A 25,350-nucleotide genomic window follows, 5' to 3' on the forward strand; every position below is an offset into this window, starting at 1 on the left:
AAACTTCGGGCTGTATTGGAAGGACAATGGGTCTGATCCACCCTTTATTTTGCTAGACCATGCTACAGTATATATTTTCTTTTGTACAGTGACTAACATGCACAAAGTATATCATTTACTTATAAAATTCAAGAATAATTTTTATACCGCTGTAAGAATTTATTTTTTTGTTGCCATTCTGTGGAAGTCAAGTATGTTTTTTTTCACTGTTCCTTGCACTTTATGGGGCAGAAATTACAAAGGCAGTGATACTGTGAAAGTCTATATTCATAACAGCCTCCATTCCCCTCCTCACATCATGTCACTGCCCCTGTCACATGCAGCTCTGTCCTCACTAACACATCACTCATCTCCTGATATACTCTGTGCTGCCGGGGGACCCTGCTCCTTCCACTATATAACTCTAGGTCTGTGGCTTCCTGCTGCCTCCATTCCCCTCCTCACATCATGTCACTGCCTCTGTCACATGCAGCCCTGTCCTTACTAACACATCACTCATCTCCTGATATACTCTGTGCTGCTGGTGACCCTGCTCCTTCCACTATATAACTCTCAGTCTGTGGTTTCCTGCTGCCTCCATTCCCCTCCTCACATCATGTCACTGCCCCTGTCACATGCAGCCCTGCCCTCACTAACACATCACTCATCTCCTGATATACTCTGTGCTGCTGGTGACCCTGCTCCTTCCACTATATAACTCTCAGTCTGTGGCTTCCTGCTGCCTCCATTCCCCTCCTCACATTATGTCACTGCCCCTGTCACATGCAGCCCTGTCCTCACTAACACATAACTCATCTCCTGATATACCCTATGCTGCTGGGGGACCCTGCTCCTCCCACTATATAACTCTCAGTCTGTGGCTCTCAGTGATATGGGCAGCACGGTGGCTCAGTGGTTAGCACTTCTGCCTCACAGCACTGGGGTCATGACCTTGATTCCCGACCATGGCCTTATCTTTGTGGAGTTTGTATGTTCTCCCCGTGTTTGCGTGGGTTTCCTCCCACACTCCAAAAAAACATACTAGTAGGTTAATTGGCTGCTATTAAATTGCCCTTCGTCTCTCTCGGTCTGTGTGTGGGTGTGTGTGTATATTAAGGGATTTAGATTGTAAGCTCCAATGGGGCAGGGACTGATCTGAATGAGTTCTCTGTCCAGCACTGCAGAATTAGTGGTGCTATATATATAAATAAATAGATGATGATGATAACAACGCAGCCTATCATGTCACTCGTTACTGGTGACATCAGTGAGGCACGAGGTACATTCTCATGAGTATTCAGCAGATGAGGCATGGGTCTCTTGTGGAATGTAGGCGGTGGGAGATCAGGCTCAGCAATGTGAGCAACTCTAATTAAAGACCATACACTTTTCTTATCAAATAAAGGCCAAATGACCTCTCCTTGTATTTGAATATTTGTACATGTTATTCTGCCATCTTAACATTGAATTGAAAAGGACTTTTGTCGGGAAATTTAGGGAGAAAATTATAAGTTGAAGATTAAGTTTATCCTCTCGTTATTGCGCTACATTATTGTGACTCCATGCGCTGAATGACATATAATACGAATGTAGGTCAACTCCACCTTATATTGGGTGAGTCTCAACATCTTATTATTGCCAAAATCCAGGGTTGCTCACCATAGATGATTATGTAGTGAAGATATATCGTCAGCACCTAAAGGTGTCACACCTAACATTGTGGGGGAGATTCATGAAAACCACTGATGCTGTAACTCGGCAACCAATCAGGTGTTTATAAACCTCACTAGACTGACCATTACAATCTGATTGGCTGCAGTAATTTACAGCACTGTTACCTGAACCCCAGTTTTCACCAATCGGACATTGCTCTATGTGCTCCAGCTTGACCCATCCTTAGTATATATAGTGTAAACTATATTGTGTATATATATATTGTGTATTGTTACATTGTGTATAGTGTAAGTATATTTTGCTTATAATGCTTTTATGTACTAGAAGTATACTCTTATACAGATCATATCTACTGAGAAAGTCAATCATGATTGGGAAATTTGGAAGTTCTCTGTTGCCTCTTGCAGGGAGGACGTCACATAGATGGATTATATAAATGTATCAGTCTTGTCGCACTAATAAATATTTTGCATGTATTTTATACTGACACGAGCTGCCATTCACTAAACACTGTCTATACATGATCACGTCTTCACGTGAATATGGGTCATTTCAGGCTATCCTATACCTTCTACGGCAGTTGTAGCTAAATGTTGAGCTGGGCACAGATATGTGCACAGCCATCTGTCCTGCAATCTGTTACACTTTCCAAGCACAGCCTGAGCAGCCCGGAGGGGTCTGGGAATCCAAGAGCTGCACAGACCCCTCCAACACGGCAGAGGCTTACGTCGTACTGGAAGTCAGGGAGAGATGAAACAAGGCAAAATCGTCAGAAAAGCTCAAAAATTGCAACTCATAATAAGAGGCGAGGTCTTTGTCCTACTACGTCCAAACCACCCTCCTCGAAGCCCACACAACATCTCTAATATTAACACTTTTATTGACAGCGCTGCGGAATCAGTGGCGCTATATAAATAAATGGTGATGATGATGACAAACACACAGTAAGTATTCTACTAGTTATTACAAGACACCACCATGAGCCAGGATTCTGTTTTATACATGTCCTAATGTTGAGTATTTAGCAAGATACAGATATTGTAGAACACATTTGGAAACTCTTAATAAATCGTGTTGATGGTCCATTTGTTCATTCACTTGATAAGCGTTGTAGAGAATATTTATTAATCGATCCAGACCCAAATCTGGCTCCATGACCCCGTAAACCCCACTTACCCGTGTCCTGCATTTTGGCGTTTGCGTCTTAATACAGGGAAAGTTTCAGAGTTTGGGAGGTGAAACCAACATATTATATAGATTGGGGGTTACCCATGGGGCATATGCTCTGTGCTACTCATGTACTGATATAATGAAATATAATTATGAGTTTTCAACATAACTAAATATAGAATTTGTTACACAATATGTGATTGGACGATACCTGTTTTCTGCTGGGTTTCCTCAAGGTACAGATGATCTTTATTTCCTTTGTTCTCTATAGTTCATGGATCTATGACCATTTGTCTGCAAAGAAAGAAGCCCATGTATTAGTAGAATTTAGTCTTTGTATATCTGGATATCCCTCTTCTCATGTGCAAATATCCACCATAACGTCATATAATGTAATATAACTTATTGACATTTAGGTTTACTATTACTGACATGATATGAAAACTATGCTTAAATGACTACAAGTGGTACTGCACCTAACGCCCTACAGGACAGCTAATGCGGGCTCTGAGTTACAGGAGTTAACCCTCGTTTTGAGCCTGGCAGTTTTGTTCCTTATACATTGGAAAGCACTACCATATAAGAATAGAAGAAGTAGGATCAGATCATGGTACCTGACACAATCGGTATGCCGTAGAGATATCTTTTCTACCCTAGTGGTCTATGGTGGAAAGTTCCATACTTCTAGTACTGAACAGCTAGTCTGTCCCAGCATCCCAAGCGGATGTCTTTAGGAAGATTGTAGTAACAAGTATGTGTCCTATCCTGGCTGAGAACAGGAAACAGAACTGTGTAGAATGTTTCGGTATCGGAAAGACTGTTGGACATTCTTTTCTTAACCTTGTTATCATGGTGTTATTTTCCCTCCCTGCTCCGGTGTTGCCCAATGACCAAATTCAGATCAAGAGTGTGGGAAAGGGTGACTTGGGCAGGTACCAGGATGGAAAACTTACCTGTCCTCTGGGTTATCAGTGCTATCTTTATTTTATAGTGGGAGCAGTCTTTGGTTCACAGTGATAGGATTATGCGTGTCTTCATAATGCCCTTAACATTGGAAAGTGTTGGATTCTAACAGTACATGAACAGAGGTCCTGATTGTCCCCTTCTTCTGAAGTCTCTTTTGTTTGCAATACTGATATATATATCATTGTATAGATACATTTGTCATGATACATGCTGGGTTCTACTAAAATGAATTAGTACTGAGTACTTCCATTTTTCTTACAGGAACTGTCCGCTAAAGGATATGGAAATATCACAACGGAGATCCGAGAGGCGGACAACTTTTACTACGCAGAAGATTACCACCAGCAGTACCTGAGCAAGAAACCAAACGGCTACTGCGGACTTGGTGGCACAGGGGTCACCTGCCCAATTGGCCTCAAATAGGGCTACCAGAATGCTTCAGACTCAGTAGGACACACACAGCTTGTACTCTGGATCCTTCTCAAACTATCGTCTTTAAGAGCGCTCTTCTCCCATGTAGACACACCGTACAATAGTCAACAGCTTTCTTTCCATACGTCCACTAGCCTCTTCCTTCCTATGCTGCCCCCAACTCTTCTCGCTTTATGCATAGATGCCTGGTGATTCTACTCCAGCTTATGTTATTGAGTGTAAGTCATCTGACCTCAGAAAGAAGTTCAGAAATGATGCCTCCAAGCCATAGCTTCATCCAAAAGTCTTGTTATTGATTTTTTCGTTCAATAATACAGTAAAGCTGGTAACACAATCCACAGTGGTGGTTTAGTTAAAGGGCCTGACATCACTAAACATGCGTTGCCGAAATGACTACAACTACATTCATCCACCTCAAAATCAGATGTTGATAAGTCAGGCTGGAAAATTTGATGGGTATAATTTGATTTGATGGGTATATCAGAGGGTGTGATCGGCCAACCGGGATTTAAGATGGTCATTTTGCCCATCACTAAATAGGCCTGACCTGGTAGTATAGCAATGGCCACATCCTGGTATGTGTGGCTAGGTCAACACAAATAAATAAACACAATGAGGGTTACTTACTAAAGCTGGGCACACACTACAGGGTTTTTGTCCAATAATCGGCTCAACCAGCCGACATACGACCACTCGTTCAAAAGTCGGGTCAGTGTGTGTAGTGACACGATGGTCGAAAGTCTGCCCAAATGAACGATTGTCGCCGCATTTTGTTGGTCGTATCGTTCAATATTTTCGTTCCAATCTCCTTTCCTTTGTGTAGTGTGTATAAATTTCTGACCGATCCGACCGATGTTGCTTCAGTGTGTATGAAATTAAAATCATTGCTCACGACAACATGGCTGTAAAAAGTTGCTAACGGGACGGCCGCTCTTCCCTTTATCATCTAAAACGTGGCTAGTGTGTGTATGCAGTCCATGGACCGAGTCATCGGACCATCGATCGGATGTAAAATCGATCGGCATAAAGAGTTGGTGGAAACTTCTGTAGTGTGTACCCAGCTTTACATTACATTTAGATGCAAATGACCACTAAACCATAGTATCCAAATAGCATTAATCTGTTTAATGTATATCAGACAATGGAAGGAAATGTTTGGCTGCTATGGTTATGTGCAAATTTAGACCGATGCAACATTAGTAAATATCCCTTTGTTTACTATCTATGCCTGATAATGAATTTACCTGTTTATAGAGGAGCGACATCGACCAATCAAATGAAGGAGCTTAATACGCTAGTGTTATTAGTTTCTGAGCTGTGTTGTGTCAGTCTGCTTTGGTTCAAGCATTCACCGAACCTCTAGACGTTAGGTCTTGAATGATTCCGCCTAAAGTCATGAGATCAACGACTGTGCTGTTTGCTTGTCCACCTGAGTTCTGTAGCAACCCCCCCCCCCCCCCCCCCCCGGCTTCTCAGGGATGTCCTTAAATCACATATGCTGGAAGCTACTTCCTTTAATAATGAATAATGATAGGCTGTAAAAATGCTGTTATGTTATCTGCAGCAAATATAATTTTTACCTGGTTTGTGTGTTTTGTTACTATGGCAACTGCTGCAAAGATATTGCATTTTTAAACAAAGAACCCTGACTTATTACAGTGTATCCATCACCTCCACGCAGTGTTGTTAGGTAGTCTGTGGGCCGAACCAATAAACTGCCTGCAGTTATCAAGTGCCTCACGCCTCGCTAAAGTTCCTAGTGAATTTATAGGCTACGACTTCATAAACATTGGTTCGGCCTCAAAAATGGCCGCCTCCTCTGTATGTGTCAGCGACGGGTAAACATTGAGAGTGAAATGAATTCTGTCGCCTTTACAAGAACATTCACACCCACAGCACAGTTTTGCCAGCGCTCCTGTTGCTGTATGACACATTGTGCTAAAATTACATATTATTTTGCAAATGTGTTTATCTAAGTGTTTCGTGTCAAGAATCTATTCAGAAAAATAAAGCAATTTAATCAGTTAGCAAAGTACAAAAAAAAAAAAAAAAATCTGCTGTGTTGTTTTTTTCTTTCTTTCTGAAACCCCACTGACTAATACCATGTAATTTATCCCCCTTATTTCTTTCAATTAATTTTAGAATTCTGCCATAGATGACTGAACAGGGACTTGGTTGGGTTCCACATTCCGAGTAATTCAGTCCGTGCTACATCTGCAGCCTCAGCCAGAGTAGTTCAGATGAACGCACTGCAGAGTACAGTATTACAACATATGCTGAGGCCTGGCAGATACTTTCTGCAACTTTCATGTCGTTACCCTGAGATGTTGTCTCAGCATCACGGAACAGATGGTAGAAGGTACATCAACCCACCTGCGATGCTCAGGTGTAACAATAAATCACTGGAACTAGTGGCTCATACCTCCTACTTAGGCTTTGGAATTACAACATTCATTATCTACAGCATAGACGGGCAAAATTACATTTTCCAAAGGCAGCTGGGGCAGCATTTTACTTTTACAGGGCAATGTCATCATCTTATGGTATCACCAGCAGTAAGAGGTGTTTATACAGTATTCAATACTTATGTTAAACTGATGAGATGACATCATCCAATCACACACTAACCTGCTACATAGACTGTGTGACTGCGCTCACTGTATGACATCACCATCCAATCACACACTAACCTGCTACATAGACTGTGTGACATCACCATCCAATCACACACTAGCCTGCTATATAGACTGTGTGACATCACCGTCCAGTCACACACTAACCTGCTACATAGGCTGTGTGACTGCGCTCACTGTGTGATATCACCATCCAATCACACACTAACCTGCTACATAGACTGTGTGACTGCGCTCACTCTGTGACATCACCATCCAATCACACACTAACCTGCTACATAGACTGTGTGACATCACCGTCCAATCACACACTAACCTGCTACATAGGCTGTGTGACTGCGCTCACTGTGTGACATCACCATCCAATCACACACTAACCTGCTACATAGACTGTGTGACTGCGCTCACTGTGTGACATCACCATCCAATCACACAATAACCTGCTACATAGACTGTGTGACTGCGCTTACTGTGTGACATCATCATCCAATCACACACTAACCTGCTACATAGACTGTGTGACATCACCACCCAATCACACACTAACCTGCTACATAGACTGTGTGACTGCGCTCACTGTGTGACATCACCACCCAATCACACACTAACCTGCTACATAGACTGTGACTGCGCTCACTGTGTGACATCACCACCCAATCACACACTAACCTGCTACATAGACTGTGTGACATCACCATCCAATCACACACTAACCTGCTACATAGACTGTGACTGCGCTCACTGTGTGACATCACCACCCAATCACACACTAACCTGCTACATAGACTGTGTGACTGCGCTCACTGTGTGACATCACCATCTAATCACACACTAACCTGCTACATAGACTGTGTGACTGCGCTCACTGTGTGACATCACCATCCAATCACACACTAACCTGCTACATAGACTGTGTGACTGCGCTTACTGTGTGACATCACCATCCAATCACACACTAACCTGCTACATAGACTGTGTGACTGCGGTCACTGTGTGACATCACCATCCAATTACACACTAACCTGCTACATAGACTGTGTGACTGCGCTGTGACATCACCACCCAATCACACACTAACCTGCTACATAGACTGTGTGACTGCGCTCACTGTGTGACATCACCATCTAATCACACACTAACCTGCTACATAGACTGTGTGACTGCGCTCACTGTGTGACATCACCATCCAATCACACACTAACCTGCTACATAGACTGTGTGACTGCGCTTACTGTGTGACATCACCATCCAATCACACACTAACCTGCTACATAGACTGTGTGACTGCGCTCACTGTATGACATCACCATCCAATTACACACTAACCTGCTACATAGACTGTGTGACTGCGCTGTGACATCACCACCCAATCACACACTAACCTGCTACATAGACTGTGTGACTGCGCTCACTGTGTGACATCACCATCTAATCACACACTAACCTGCTACATAGACTGCGTGACTGCGCTCACTGTGTGACATCACCATCCAATCACACACTAACCTGCTACATAGACTGTGTGACTGCGCTCACTGTGTGACATCACCATCCAATCACACACTAACCTGCTACATAGACTGTGTGACTGCGCTCACTGTGTGACATCACCATCCAATCACACACTAACCTGCTACATAGACTGTGTGACTGCGCTCACTGTGTGACATCACCATCTAATCACACACTAACCTGCTACATAGACTGTGTGACTGCGCTCACTGTGTGACATCACCATCCAATCACACACTAACCTGCTACATAGACTGTGACTGCGCTCACTGTGTGACATCACCATCCAATCACACACTAACCTGCTACATAGACTGTGTGACTGCGCTCACTGTGTGACATCACCACCCAATCACACACTAACCTGCTACATAGACTGTGTGACTGCGCTCACTGTGTGACATCACCATCCAATCACACACTAACCTGCTACATATACTGTGACTGCGCTCACTGTGTGACATCACCACCCAATCACACACTAACCTGCTACATAGACTGTGTGACATCACCATCCAATCACACACTAACCTGCTACATAGACTGTGACTGCGCTCACTGTGTGACATCATCATCCAATCACACACTAACCTGCTACATAGACTGTGTGACTGCGCTCACTGTGTGACATCACCATCTAATCACACACTAACCTGCTACATAGACTGTGTGACTGCGCTCACTGTGTGACATCACCATCCAATCACACACTAACCTGCTACATAGACTGTGTGACTGCGCTTACTGTGTGACATCACCATCCAATCACACACTAACCTGCTACATAGACTGTGTGACTGCGCTCACTGTATGACATCACCATCCAATTACACACTAACCTGCTACATAGACTGTGTGACTGCGCTGTGACATCACCACCCAATCACACACTAACCTGCTACATAGACTGTGTGACTGCGCTCACTGTGTGACATCACCATCTAATCACACACTAACCTGCTACATAGACTGTGTGACTGCGCTCACTGTGTGACATCACCATCCAATCACACACTAACCTGCTACATAGACTGTGTGACTGCGCTTACTGTGTGACATCACCATCCAATCACACACTAACCTGCTACATAGACTGTGTGACTGCGCTCACTGTATGACATCACCATCCAATTACACACTAACCTGCTACATAGACTGTGTGACTGCGCTGTGACATCACCACCCAATCACACACTAACCTGCTACATAGACTGTGTGACTGCGCTCACTGTGTGACATCACCATCTAATCACACACTAACCTGCTACATAGACTGCGTGACTGCGCTCACTGTGTGACATCACCATCCAATCACACACTAACCTGCTACATAGACTGTGTGACTGCGCTCACTGTGTGACATCACCATCCAATCACACACTAACCTGCTACATAGACTATGACTGCGCTCACTGTGTGACATCACCACCCAATCACACACTAACCTGCTACATAGACTGTGTGACTGCGCTCACTGTGTGACATCACCATCCAATCACACACTAACCTGCTACATAGACTGTGACTGCGCTCACTGTGTGACATCACCACCCAATCACACACTAACCTGCTACATAGACTGTGTGACATCACCATCCAATCACACACTAACCTGCTACATAGACTGTGACTGCGCTCACTGTGTGACATCATCATCCAATCACACACTAACCTGCTACATAGACTGCGTGACTGCGCTCACTGTGTGACATCACCATCCAATCACACACTAACCTGCTACATAGACTGTGACTGCGCTCACTGTGTGACATCACCATCCAATCACACACTAACCTGCTACATAGACTGTGTGACTGCGCTCACTGTGTGACATCACCATCCAATTACACACTAACCTGCTACATAGACTGTGTGACTGCGCTCACTGTATGACATCACCATCCAATTACACACTAACCTGCTACATAGACTGTGTGACTGCGCTGTGACATCACCACCCAATCACACACTAACCTGCTACATAGACTGTGTGACTGCGCTCACTGTGTGACATCACCATCTAATCACACACTAACCTGCTACATAGACTGCGTGACTGCGCTCACTGTGTGACATCACCATCCAATCACACACTAACCTGCTACATAGACTGTGTGACTGCGCTCACTGTGTGACATCACCATCCAATCACACACTAACCTGCTACATAGACTATGACTGCGCTCACTGTGTGACATCACCACCCAATCACACACTAACCTGCTACATAGACTGTGTGACTGCGCTCACTGTGTGACATCACCATCCAATCACACACTAACCTGCTACATAGACTGTGACTGCGCTCACTGTGTGACATCACCACCCAATCACACACTAACCTGCTACATAGACTGTGTGACATCACCATCCAATCACACACTAACCTGCTACATAGACTGTGACTGCGCTCACTGTGTGACATCATCATCCAATCACACACTAACCTGCTACATAGACTGCGTGACTGCGCTCACTGTGTGACATCACCATCCAATCACACACTAACCTGCTACATAGACTGTGACTGCGCTCACTGTGTGACATCACCATCCAATCACACACTAACCTGCTACATAGACTGTGTGACTGCGCTCACTGTGTGACATCACCACCCAATCACACACTAACCTGCTACATAGACTGTGTGACTGCGCTCACTGTGTGACATCACCATCCAATCACACACTAACCTGCTACATAGACTGTGACTGCGCTCACTGTGTGACATCACCACCCAATCACACACTAACCTGCTACATAGACTGTGTGACATCACCATCCAATCACACACTAACCTGCTACATAGACTGTGACTGCGCTCACTGTGTGACATCACCACCCAGTCACACACTAACCTGCTACATAGACTGTGACTGCGCTCACTGTGTGACATCACCATCCAATCACACACTAACCTGCTACATAGACTGTGTGACTGCGCTCACTGTGTGACATCACCATCCAATCACACACTAACCTGCTACATAGACTGTGTGACTGCGCTCACTGTGTGACATCACCATCCAATCACACACTAACCTGCTACATAGACTGCGTGACTGCGCTCACTGTGTGACATCACCACCCAATCACACACTAACCTGCTACATAGACTGTGACTGCGCTCACTGTGTGACATCACCATCCAATCACACACTAACCTGCTACATAGACTGTGTGACTGCGCTCACTGTGTGACATCACCATCCAATCACACACTAACCTGCTACATAGACTGTGTGACTGCGCTCACTGTGTGACATCACCATCCAATCACACACTAACCTGCTACATAGACTGTGACTGCGCTCACTGTGTGACATCACCACCCAATCACACACTAACCTGCTACATAGACTGTGTGACATCACCATCCAATCACACACTAACCTGCTACATAGACTGTGACTGCGCTTACTGTGTGACATCATCATCCAATCACACACTAACCTGCTACATAGACTGCGTGACTGCGCTCACTGTGTGACATCACCATCCAATCACACACTAACCTGCTACATAGACTGTGTGACTGCGCTCACTGTGTGACATCACCACCCACTCACACACTAACCTGCTACATAGACTGTGTGACTGCGCTCACTGTGTGACATCACCATCCAATCACACACTAACCTGCTACATAGACTGTGTGACTGCGCTCACTGTGTGACATCACCACCCACTCACACACTAACCTGCTACATAGACTGTGTGACTGCGCTCACTGTGTGACATCACCATCCAATCACACACTAACCTGCTACATAGACTGTGTGACTGCGCTCACTGTGTGACATCACCATCCAATCACACACTAACCTGCTACATAGACTGTGACTGCGCTCACTGTGTGACATCACCTTCCAATCACACACTAACCTGCTACATAGACTGTGACTGCGCTCACTGTGTGACATCACCATCCAATCACACAATAACCTGCTACATAGACTGTGTGACTGTGCTGTGACATCACCATCCAATCACACACTAACCTGCTACATAGACTGTGTGACTGCGCTCACTGTGTGACATCACCACCCACTCACACACTAACCTGCTACATAGACTGTGACTGCGCTCACTGTGTGACATCACCTTCCAATCACACACTAACCTGCTACATAGACTGTGACTGCGCTCACTGTGTGACATCACCATCCAATCACACACTAACCTGCTACATAGACTGTGTGACTGCGGTCACTGTGTGACATCACCATCCAATCACACACTAACCTGCTACATAGACTGTGTGACTGCGCTCACTGTGTGACATCATCATCCAATCACACACTAACCTGCTACATAGACTGTGACTGCGCTCACTGTGTGACATCACCATCCAATCACACACTAACCTGCTACATAGACTGTGTGACTGCGCTCACTGTGTGACATCACCATCCAATCACACACTAACCTGCTACATAGACTATGACTGCGCTCACTGTGTGACATCATCATCCAATCACACACTAACCTGCTACATAGACTGTGACTGCGCTCACTATGTGACATCATCATCCAATTACACACTAACCTGCTACATAGACTGTGTGACATCACCATCCAATCACACACTTACCTGCTACATAGACTGTGTGACTGCGCTCACTGTGTGACATCACCATCCAATCACACACTAACCTGCTACATAGACTGTGACTGCGCTCACTGTGTGACATCACCTTCCAATCACACACTAACCTGCTACATAGACTGTGACTGCGCTCACTGTGTGACATCACCATCCAATCACACAATAACCTGCTACATAGACTGTGTGACTGTGCTGTGACATCACCATCCAATCACACACTAACCTGCTACATAGACTGTGTGACTGCGCTCACTGTGTGACATCACCACCCACTCACACACTAACCTGCTACATAGACTGTGACTGCGCTCACTGTGTGACATCACCTTCCAATCACACACTAACCTGCTACATAGACTGTGACTGCGCTCACTGTGTGACATCACCATCCAATCACACACTAACCTGCTACATAGACTGTGTGACTGCGGTCACTGTGTGACATCACCATCCAATCACACACTAACCTGCTACATAGACTGTGTGACTGCGCTCACTGTGTGACATCATCATCCAATCACACACTAACCTGCTACATAGACTGTGACTGCGCTCACTGTGTGACATCACCATCCAATCACACACTAACCTGCTACATAGACTGTGTGACTGCGCTCACTGTGTGACATCACCATCCAATCACACACTAACCTGCTACATATACTGTGACTGCGCTCACTGTGTGACATCACCACCCAATCACACACTAACCTGCTACATAGACTGTGTGACTGTGCTGTGACATCACCATCCAATCACACACTAACCTGCTACATAGACTGTGTGACTGCGCTCACTGTGTGACATCACCACCCAATCACACACTAACCTGCTACATAGACTATGACTGCGCTCACTGTGTGACATCATCATCCAATCACACACTAACCTGCTACATAGACTGTGACTGCGCTCACTATGTGACATCATCATCCAATTACACACTAACCTGCTACATAGACTGTGTGACATCACCATCCAATCACACACTAACCTGCTACATAGACTGTGTGACTGCGCTCACTGTGTGACATCACCATCCAATCACACACTAACCTGCTACATAGACTGTGACTGCGCTCACTGTGTGACATCACCTTCCAATCACACACTAACCTGCTACATAGACTGTGACTGCGCTCACTGTGTGACATCACCATCCAATCACACAATAACCTGCTACATAGACTGTGTGACTGTGCTGTGACATCACCATCCAATCACACACTAACCTGCTACATAGACTGTGTGACTGCGCTCACTGTGTGACATCACCACCCACTCACACACTAACCTGCTACATAGACTGTGACTGCGCTCACTGTGTGACATCACCTTCCAATCACACACTAACCTGCTACATAGACTGTGACTGCGCTCACTGTGTGACATCACCATCCAATCACACACTAACCTGCTACATAGACTGTGTGACTGCGGTCACTGTGTGACATCACCATCCAATCACACACTAACCTGCTACATAGACTGTGTGACTGCGCTGTGACATCACCATCCAATCACACACTAACCTGCTACATAGACTGTGTGACTGCGCTCACTGTGTGACATCACCATCCAATCACACACTAACCTGCTACATAGACTATGACTGCGCTCACTGTGTGACATCATCATCCAATCACACACTAACCTGCTACATAGACTGTGACTGCGCTCACTGTGTGACATCACCATCCAATCACACACTAACCTGCTACATAGACTGTGACTGCGCTCACTGTGTGACATCACCATCCAATCACACACTAACCTGCTACATAGACTGTGACTGCGCTCACTGTGTGACATCACCATCCAATCACACACTAACCTGCTACATAGACTGTGTGACTGCGCTCACTGTGTGACATCACCACCCAATCACACACTAACCTGCTACATAGACTGTGTGACTGCGCTCACTGTGTGACATCACCATCCAATCACACACTAACCTGCTACATAGACTGTGACTGCGCTCACTGTGTGACATCACCATCCAATCACACACTAACCTGCTACATAGACTGTGACTGCGCTCACTGTGTGACATCACCTTCCAATCACACACTAACCTGCTACATAGACTGTGACTGCACTGCATTCATTCTTATTTATTAGAAACACCAGGAAAAGGGAATATAATTATGGGTTGAACACTTTGGACCTTGTGAGATTGTCGTGGAAGAGGCATTTTTTTTCCTCTACATTTTGCCTTTGAGTTCAAAGTGTTATTTTGTCTATGATGTGACTAAATCTGGAAATTTCAACGCAACGTTTTGTGGTGTGGAACATATACAACCAGCTCAGCATGACACAACTTACTGCACTAATATGACATTGTTATTCTTGAATTAAATATTAGACTGAACATACATCAATTATGCACAGGACATTGTTGGGGAGACAGTCACAGCACCGTGTCTGAGGAAGGACAGAGTCACTGAATCAAGGATAACATGTTAGATTTTATTGTATGCAGAGCAATGATAAGCAAGTGTTCAGCCATCTTCTAGCCTGTGAGGTAGGAAACAAGCCTATTTCATACATCTACATATTGTGCAGGAAATAATGTAAATATGTCTTTGTTATTTTCCAGGTTTTTATTTGAAGTTGGGTGTTTTGCTGGCGGGCAGAGCCTGTCTTGTCACTTCTTTTATTTGCACCTTATGACAGTTATACACTATATGGACAACAGTATTGGTCCACATCTGTTAATTATTGAATTGAAGTGTTTCAATCAGACCCGTTGCCAGAGGTGTATAAAATCAAGCACCCAGCCATGCAGTCTCCATTTGCAAACATTTGTGATACAAAACGGGTCGTTCCGAAGAGCTCAGTGACTTTAACTGTGGTACTGTGATAGGATGTGTGGTACTGTGATAGGATGCCGCCTTTACAATAAGACAGTTCATATATTATCCTTGCTGCATTTTCCATGGTCAACTATAAGTGATATTATTTGCAAGTGGAAGTGTGTAGGGACAACAGTAACTTAGCCACGTAATATCACAGACCGGGGTCAACGACTGCTAAGGCGCATGGTGCGTAAAAGTTGCCAATGCTCTGCTGATTCCATAGCTGAAGAGTTCCAAAGTTCCACTGGCATTAATGTAAACACAAATACTGTGTGGTGAGAGCTCAATGGAATGGGTTTCCATGGCCGAGCAGCTGCATGCAGCCTCATATCACCAAGACCAATGCCTAGCGTCGGATGGAGTGGTGTAAAGCACACCCACACTGCACTGTGGATCAGTGGAAACGTGTTTTGTGCAGTGATGAATCCTGCTTCTCTGTTTGACAGTCAGATTGGCGAGTGTGAGCTTGGTGAATGCTGTGAGAACGTTACCTGCCTGTTTGCATAATGTCAACTGTGAAGTTTGGTGGAGGAGAGATAATGGTATAGGGCTGTTTTTTGCAGGGTTTTGGCTAGGCCTTTTATTTCCAGGGCAATCTTAATGCTTCAGCATACCAAGTCATTTTGGACAATGCTCTGCTTCCAACTTTGTGGCAATATGACTGTGCCCCAGTGCACAAAGCAAAGACTACAAAGACATGGTTTGATGAGGTTGGTGTGGAAGAACTTAACTGACCCACACAGAGCCCTGACCTCAACCACATCGAACACCTTTGGGATGAACTGGAATGGAGATTGCGAGCCAGGCCTTCTCATCCAACATCCGTGCCTGACCTCATAAATGCTCTACAGAATGAATGGGCACAAATTCTCACAGAAACACTCCAAAATCTTGAGGAAAGCCTTCCAAGAAGAGTGGAAGCTGTTATCACTGCAAAAGGGGGACCACATAAATATTAAAGTATATGTATTGGAATACAATGTCATTATAGTCCCTGTTGGTGTATTGATCAAGCGTCCAAATACTTTTGTCCATATAGTAGATTGATTGAGCAACTCACCTTTTCCTTATAGAGCATTACTGTAAGTATTGTTGAGTAACGTGCCAGAACAGGCCATGTCATAGGATATTCCAGAGAGAGAGTCTTCAAGCTGGTCTTTTTCTTTGCCATGTCTCTCAATGCCATACAGAAACTAGTCAGTGAAGTCGCATTTCACATAATTTGCCATCTGTGAATAGAGCTGGGGGACAGTCAATTCATTGTGCTGTGTGGTTCTGTTCGGGTGGGACTGGGTATGCCAAATTTCACCCGCTAAGTTGCCCTAAGGGGCAATTGCCCCAGTTACCAAACCTCCGGCACTTGTAGTCATCTTTAAAATGTATCATGTGCTTCCTAGTATTAGTTATAATGATATTATGAGCCAATGTGAGACAAAAAGTTGAATTTACAGAGCGTAGAAGTCCAAATATTTAAGTAGGCAGTGATCTCACCATATGTTTTCATCTTTTGTAGTCACACGCGCATTGAAGTCACAAAGCATAATCAAAGCAATTAGATAAGTGCGGTGGCAGAGTTTAAAAGGGACGGATAGGGCGGCCGCCCAGGTCTCACGGGGGAACTGCAGGCAGAGGATCCTGGGGAAGTGCAGAGCTGGATTAAACATCCTTTAGTATACTGCGGGATATAGGAATGTGGCAGGTAAGTACCTATTTTTTTATCCACAGCTGACCCCCTCCCCACCCGTAGTACCCAAGGGAACCATAATACTCGGCAAAATATTAGCCTTGCTCTTCTTATTACTTTATTGGTTAAGAGTTACCAAAGAGTAGCAAATACTGATACAGAACAATGTACACTTTATGGTATTGTCCGGTCATCAAAGGTTCCACAATGAGGAGTTCTGTAACCATGTGAAAGATAAGACTATAGACATCTTCATTAATGGGAACCCCCATCCCTGCATTGTGAATAAGTGTGAGGATACTCCGCAATACTAGCTACAGACGACATCACTGCACCTCCACATTCTTTTTCACTTACTGCAATCAGCACTTTGTAGAAGGTCAAGTCAATTATCATTAAGAGATGTCACCTGTATGTAGAATTTATAAGGCCCTCACGAGGTATTTCGTTCTTCAGTTCTTCAAAGAGTCACGTTTTGTTTGTTAAATGACTTTGACGAAGTCTGTCATGATTCTGCCTTCTACAACCCATCAACTTCAGCTTTGTCCCTCACAAGCCATCCTCTCGGGGCTAATACTTCATATGATAGCTACCCAAGTCAAGTGGTTCTCATCTGGGAGCAATCAGCACAGTTACAACAAGCACCTAAGAATCTTAGTAGAGACGACCTGTCTAACAGCTGCCACATGAAATGGTTGCTAGGCAACACAATCCACATAGCAGCCAATGTTACAACATGACATCATTGATGAAGTGACCATCGTAGAACTATGACCTATGGTAACAGGGAATTGTCGGTCGGGCTTAGATGTCCATCCCAGTGTTTGACGGTTTCCCTTGCAATAAACACCCTGTATAGCTTCAACTAAAGCATCAAGATAGGCGTTCAATTGACAAGATAAAATATATATATCAGACAAGGGATGGCAATACCAGTGCCCCCAATGTTCTCTGTGTTAATGGGAGATGGTGGTGCGATGGATCCATATGAATTGCACTTCTCTATTCTATTTGTCAATCAGATACTAAGGAACGGAGAGAGATGCTGTATTCACAATGACTACATACTGTCAGGAACCCCTCCAGCCAGCACAACAACACCCAGAGTCTGCTCTGGAAGTCTGGTGTTCACTGGAGCCCCTAGTGGTGGGGACAGGCTTGGCCGCAGACTTACAGAGGGTCGTGTGATGTGTACCAGCTGTGGAGAACCCAGGAGGGTTATGGCAGACAGTGTATCCAAAGAACAGGCCAAGGTCAGGGGTCACTTGCTAGATAGAATCGTCAGAAAACACGCCAGGGGTCGGGGTCACGAGCAAATCAGCAGTATCAGAGGTTCAAGCCAGAAGGTCAAGGGCACAGGCAAAAAGACAAGTCCAAGGTACAGGCAGGGGTCATACGCAGCAAACGGAGGTCCAAAGGATAACACCAACAGTACAGCAGCAGGCAGCAACACAGAAGTCTGGAAGCTATAACCGGCAGGGAGGCTAAGCCCTCCCTGCCTTAAATACAGAAATGGACCAATGAGAGCCTAGCTCTCTAATTACACTCAGGCTGGCCCCATGATTAAATAAATTAGCCTGCAGGTTTGCCCAAGTATTGCGCATGCAATAGGCTGCCCCATAGTACCGGGACGCGGCGCTGATCTAAAAAGCGTCCGACCGTTGCAACGGCCGGCTGGCCCCTGGAAGTGACGTCCCGGTTGTCTTAGCGACGGCCGGGATGCTGGTAGGAGAGTTGCGGCGGGCTCGTAACACATATAAGCAGTGTTTGTACTAAACCTATAGCAATATGTTGCTGGAATGCAGCAGAACTAGAAGCCACAATAACTGTTATATACCCGCTGATTACAGTATAGTATAAACCTGTCTCATTGTGCACAGCCTCCAGATTCCTTGTCAACCCCCTTAACCCTTATTGTCTGGTATCACTCGTTATGGTGTCTAGGTGGTGACTGTATTTGGTGACTAAGCTCTTCCTATGGAAAACATAAGTAGAAATTGATAAGAATTAGAAGGGTAGCACATTTGAGAATGGCCAGAAAATTAAGAGTTGAAATCATTTAAATTGTAAGCTCTTTGGATCAGAGAACTCACTCATAGGGCCTGGTTTGTCAAGGCACGTATCTGCCGATTTTGAGCGTACGGTACGCAAAATCACTCTGCGCATGCCCAGAACCGGACCATACGCCAGTAAACACAGCCCTGTCCACTCCATCTTCATACGCAAAGGACACTTACTACAGTCTATAATTCGGTGAGTGAACAAGGGAGCGAAGGGACATTTTGGCATAACAGATGTACAGTAAGGACGTGCCAAACTTCAGCGCACGCAGTCGCCTCCGTATCAAACTTTGGCCATCTTAAAGTGACTTGTTTTTTTGCCATATCTGTTTTTCCAGCTACAGGTCTGGTCTAACTGCTGATCAGCAGTGATGACAGCCTTGTATACAGCTAGAACATGTGTTTGAAATCAGGAGCAACTGTAAAAATGTATTTTATGTTCAGTAGGCTTTAAGAACATTCTAATAAATGTATTTCATGGGGAAAGAATACTTTGTATCTTTTACTGTTTCATCATTAATACCTATATTATTTTTTTATTTTTTTTTCTATCGTTTTTTTTATTGAAAGTTTTTTATTCCACAGAGAAAAATTATAACAAACAAAAAAACATCAATAAAAAACAACAAAACTGTCATATTGTATGCTAACAAATATTTTTTAATCTAATCAATGAATTGATATATTAGTTATCCAGGTTAAAGATAAATCGTCGCAGAGCTGATTTATGTGCATCAGGCCCTAGTGTTCATTTCTACCTGTTGCACTTTGTATTTTTGTTGGGTGTCTTGGTACCAGTGATTTAGGATCTCAATGCTCCTTTGAAACCAATGAAACTTGTGAAATGATCCCGTATTAAACATATTCACCAATTAACTGTTCCATTAGTGGAACAGATGCATATTTAGAATCATGTGTAAGATACATGAAAATGAAACGCAATTGCCTGCCCCTTGTACCGATACATCTCTTACATTGTGCAAATTCTCTCCCGCTCTCTGCAGAAAATGATAAAAAAAATGATTTCCCTGTTTGTAAAGGTTAAGTGTGTCCTGATCGTGATCAGTGATAAATTGTCTGAGCGTCTAACATTACTTCAGGAGCTACAGTAAATTTCTTCAATTACATTGTGACATTCTATGGCATTATTATACCATGGATTTTATGCCATAATCTGAGAGAAATAGATTCCCTGTGTTACTGCTTTCTTTATCCATAACCAGAATAAATTGTGGTCGTCAAGCGGAAGCTGCTTAACATCTCCAAAGGTCTGCAGACCCCCCGAGGCACCCCAGAGGCAGAGGACATGGGGGACCACCATATTCCCAGCCAAAACAAATAACTTTACACTTCTTTAGTTTTTGTTCTTGATAAAAAAAAAGTTATATTTTACTGTATAAAGAGCGTTCAAGAGACAAGTTAGGGGGGAGACAGAGTATAGAAAGATGAGGTCACTAGCGGACATTACATATAATGGGGGGAAATGTAGTTCACCTACATAAGATCCCAGCATAATACAGCAATGAAATAGGTTTACGGGATGGATTGTCACATCTCTGTTTTAGTAAATAATTTAAAGGGAGCCTGCCAGGTTCGCCGTTAAGACTGTCCAATAATATAGAGCAGGGGTTGGCAAACTTTTCCTTACAGCACTGGGGCCATGAGTTCAGTTCCCGACCATGACCTTATCTGTGTGGAGTTTGTATGTTCTCCCCGTATTTGCGTGGGTTTCCTACGGGTGCTCTGGTTTCCTCCCACACTCCAAAAACATACTGGTAGGTTAATTGGCTGCTAAGAAATTGACCCTAGTCTGTGTGTGAGTGTGTGTGTATGTTAGGGAATTTAGACTGTACGCCCCAATGGGGCAGGGATTGATGTGAGTGAGTTCTCTGTACAGCGCTGCAGAATTAGTGGCGCTATATAAATAAATGGTAATAATATATATATTTATATATATACATACATATGTACATATGACCAACAAATAAGCATTCAAATCATGGCACACAATAGTACCCTGAATTCATATTATTCCACTTAGTAGAGCCCTCAGTTCATATTATGCCTGATAGTTGTGCCGCCTGTTCACATTATCCCACATTAATACCCCAGTTCATATTATACCACACATATATGCCCCCAGTTCACATTATGCCTCACATGTGTCCCCAATAATTGTTAAGAGAAACATATATGCCCCACACATAAATGCACACAATTAATTTCATGTAACACTAGCAATATGTTTATGCAACTTACCGATTCAGACACAGCGTGGATCCGTTCCGCAATGGAGCTTGGGAGGAACTGTGCAGCAGTTGTGTCGTGGCGATGAACAGAACTGCGCATGCGCAGCAGTTTGGTGTCGAACAGATGAACTGAGCTGCGCATGTGCAGCAGTTCAGTGTCGGTGAGCTGGGTTATTTTGGCAGCTGGCTGGCATGCCAGAATGCAGGGAGCTGCGTGCCACCCCCGGCAGTTCCTGACCCCTGATATAGACTATGCTAAAGAAGGTATAAAGTAGCTTCTATCTCAGTCTTATTATAGAGGACAAGAGACCCCTTGTTTCAAGAAAGAAATAATCGTGTTATCTTATTTATTACCTGTACAGGGTGGTTAGACATCTGCAGCCTGGCACAGAAACTGAAAAGGCACCAACTTATCACCTATACAGACCAGCATTATATTATTATCTTTTTATTTATAAAGTGCCAACACATTACACAGCAAGGTATGATATTATACAAATTACACACAATGGGCCTGATTCATTCAGGAAAGTTAAGCAAAAAATTTAGTAAGTTTTCTTACTAAAGTTTTCTGGATAAAATCATGTTGCAATGCAAGGGGTGCAAATTAGTTTATTATTTTGCACATAAGGAAAATACTGTCTTTTTTCATACAGCACACAGATGCTTGATAGCTTGTTTGTACACTGGAATTTAAAGTTGATCTAGGACATGCCCTACCCCAACTATAAATCTGCCATCAAATTTTAAATTTACATCCGCCCTCCAATGCAACATGGTTTTGCCTTACTTACTTTTGCTTAACTTTGATTAATGAATCAAGTAAAGAGGGCCCTGTCCAAATGAGCTTACAGCCACAGTGCTCCGCAGCACCGTACAGTAGGGAAGACAAGGACATACATAAAACAGGACATTCCTAAAACAATAACAGACAAGGCAGACAAAATAGATGCAGACATGAAAACAAAGAGTATGAAGGATCCTGCTCATTAGAGAGCTTACATTCTAAGTGGAAGAGGGCACAGCTGAAACAAGAGAAGCGAGTGTGACTCTAAGTGGAGATTTTGTTGTGAGGATGCATTAGTGTGAATAGTGTTATCGAGGATAAGGTCACCTCTAAAAAAGAGATTTCAAAGAACATCTAAAGATTTGAAGGCTGTGGGAAAGTCTGATTGAGCGAGGTAGGGAATTCCATAAGTGGGGAGCAGCACGGGAGAAGTCTTGTAGGCAGGAGTGAGAGGTAGTTATCAGAGACAAGGCGCAGGTCAGAGGTAGATCTAAAGCTGGGTACACACTACAGAAATTTCAACCAACTTTTTATGCCGAGCGATTTTACATGCGATCAATATTCCGATCGCTCGGTCCATGGACTGCATACACACTAGCCTTGTTTAGGACGATAAAGGGAAGAGCGGACGTCCCTTTAGCGACTTTTTACAGCCATGTTGTCGTGAGCAATGACTGTAATTTTGTATTCACTGTTATGGATTGGTCGGAAATTTATACACACTACACAACGGAAACGAGATTGTAACGAAAATATTAAACGGCACGACCAACCAAATGAGGCAACAATCGTCCATTTGGGCAGACTTTCGACCATCGTGTCACTGCACACACTGACCCGACTTTTGAACGAGCAGTCGTATGTCGGCTGATTTAGCCGATTATTGGATGAAAACTGTGTAGTGTGTACCCAGCTTAAGACGGCAGGAGGGAGAGTATTACGATATGAGATTTGAGATTTATGAATGGGTAGTGTTGTTGAGGGCTTAGTAGGTAAGGGTGAGTAATTTGAATTTGATTCTGGAGGACACAGGGAGCCAGGGTAGGGATTTGCAAAGTAGATGTGGAGCGATGAGAGAGGAAGATCAGTCTTGCAGCAGCATTTAGGATGGATTGAAGTGTGGATATATGGGTGTCAGGAATACCAGATAGCAGGAGGTTGCAATAGTCAAGACGGGAGTTGAAGAGAGAATGGATAAGAGTTTTGGTAGCATGTTGAGTAAGAAAAGGGCGTATCTTGGCAATATTTTTAAGGTGGAGTCGACAGGACTGGGAGAGAGTCTGGATGTGAGGAATAAAGCAGAGGCCGAAGTCAAGTGTGACACCAAGGCAGCGGGCTTGGGAGACTGAGGAAATTGTGATGTTATTGACAGTGAGGGGGATTTGAGGGCAGGTGGTCATTCTGGCAGGAGGGAAGATAATATGCTCTGTTTTGGACATGTTGAGCTTTAGGTAGCGTTGGGACATCCTTGTGGAGATAGCAGAAAGACAATTTAGTTTAGGTTTTTTTCTTTAGGTATTTTTTTTTTGGGGGGGGGGGGGCAGGGTTTAGCACCAAGGTGCATACTAGGAATATATACATTTACATTAAGAACATTGGCCAGTTTAAATGAATTATCTTTTTTGTTGTTGTTGGCGCCCCTCTAACTTGTTTCCTTAGACAGCAGCATCTGGTTCCTCAGGATAACGCTGACCCTCTTTAATGCCATCTGATTTACAGTATGTGTCTGGCAGAGTCCTTCAGCTGAATCATGCAGTAAATGGAAGGGATATTATCTTAATGGCTGAGTTATCCATCTTCCTAATGGACTTCATGTTTCTTTATTAAGTCATTTCTTCTCACACTTTTTTTTATATTTAATTTTAGAAGAACCTGTTTTCAATATCCTGAAGAATTTTACAGCGGTTCTTAAAAAGCAATCCCCTTATATTATCTTGTTGATGTTTTTGTTATGAATCAGAGATTATTTAGGTTTCATAATATAATAGGATGCAAACCAGGGAACGGGTAAGCACAAGGGAGGAAGTAGGGAGTGGGGAGGGGTGCAAACAGAATGAGAGAAGTTGTCAGTGGTACAAGTTAATGTACATTGAACATAGAAAAAGGAAAGGTATAATTTAAGCCCCCCCAAATTACCATAGATCTATGGGGGAGAGGTGGGAACAGGGACAATGGAGAACATGTACCACAGTATTGAGGGGGGGGTGAGGAGGAAGCTACTTATGGGTCGTTATTCATGAATTTAAATACCTGCTCTGGGAAACCATGGAAGAATTGCACTGAGGTCCAACCCTGCTGTAAGGAATGGGTCTAGGATAGAGAAATCACAGATCAGTAACCATGGGAGCCGACACCTGCTACTAATTGTAAACTGAACTGTTTTTTTTTTTCACTTTGTTGCAGCGAGGATATGTGAGATCAGTTTATCTGTATATTTATCAGCTTTTTGTATGGGATAACACAAAAGGAAGACCCATGGATCTTTAGGCAGAGGAGAGACAAATGTCCCACTAATAAGGTTCCTTACTGTCACGAACTCAGAGTATTCTGCTTACTGGTTTTAGCACTACTCACCAAAGAGGCGCGGAGTCTAACGTGTCCCAGGTCTTCGCCAGGAACCGCCGCAAGGAAGTATGGTCTTAGCTGCAGGAGACACGCAGGTCGCGGTCCTCAGAGGGAGCAACCAGTGAAGCGATAGGATGGAAACGGTGTCAGGCAGGCTGGGTCAGAACCG

At 44.0% G+C, this 25,350-nt stretch overlaps 1 protein-coding gene across 5 annotated transcripts in view; it reads left to right on the plus strand.

The window, feature by feature from the left end:
- The window catches only part of MSRA (methionine sulfoxide reductase A), a 249,494-nt gene extending 243,231 nt beyond the window's left edge, over positions 1–6,263 (plus strand). For all 5 annotated transcript variants that reach the window (XM_075201201.1, XM_075201203.1, XM_075201204.1 and 2 more), the window contains one exon: positions 4,051–6,263. In XM_075201201.1, coding sequence (XP_075057302.1) covers positions 4,051–4,212 — 162 coding nt within the window. In that variant the 3' untranslated portion in view covers positions 4,213–6,263. The remainder of the gene's footprint in view (positions 1–4,050) is intronic.
- The last annotated feature ends 19,087 nt before the right edge of the window (positions 6,264–25,350 follow it).

This window comes from Mixophyes fleayi, chromosome 3, assembly GCF_038048845.1.
Source record: "Mixophyes fleayi isolate aMixFle1 chromosome 3, aMixFle1.hap1, whole genome shotgun sequence".
Lineage (NCBI taxonomy): Eukaryota > Metazoa > Chordata > Amphibia > Anura > Limnodynastidae > Mixophyes > Mixophyes fleayi.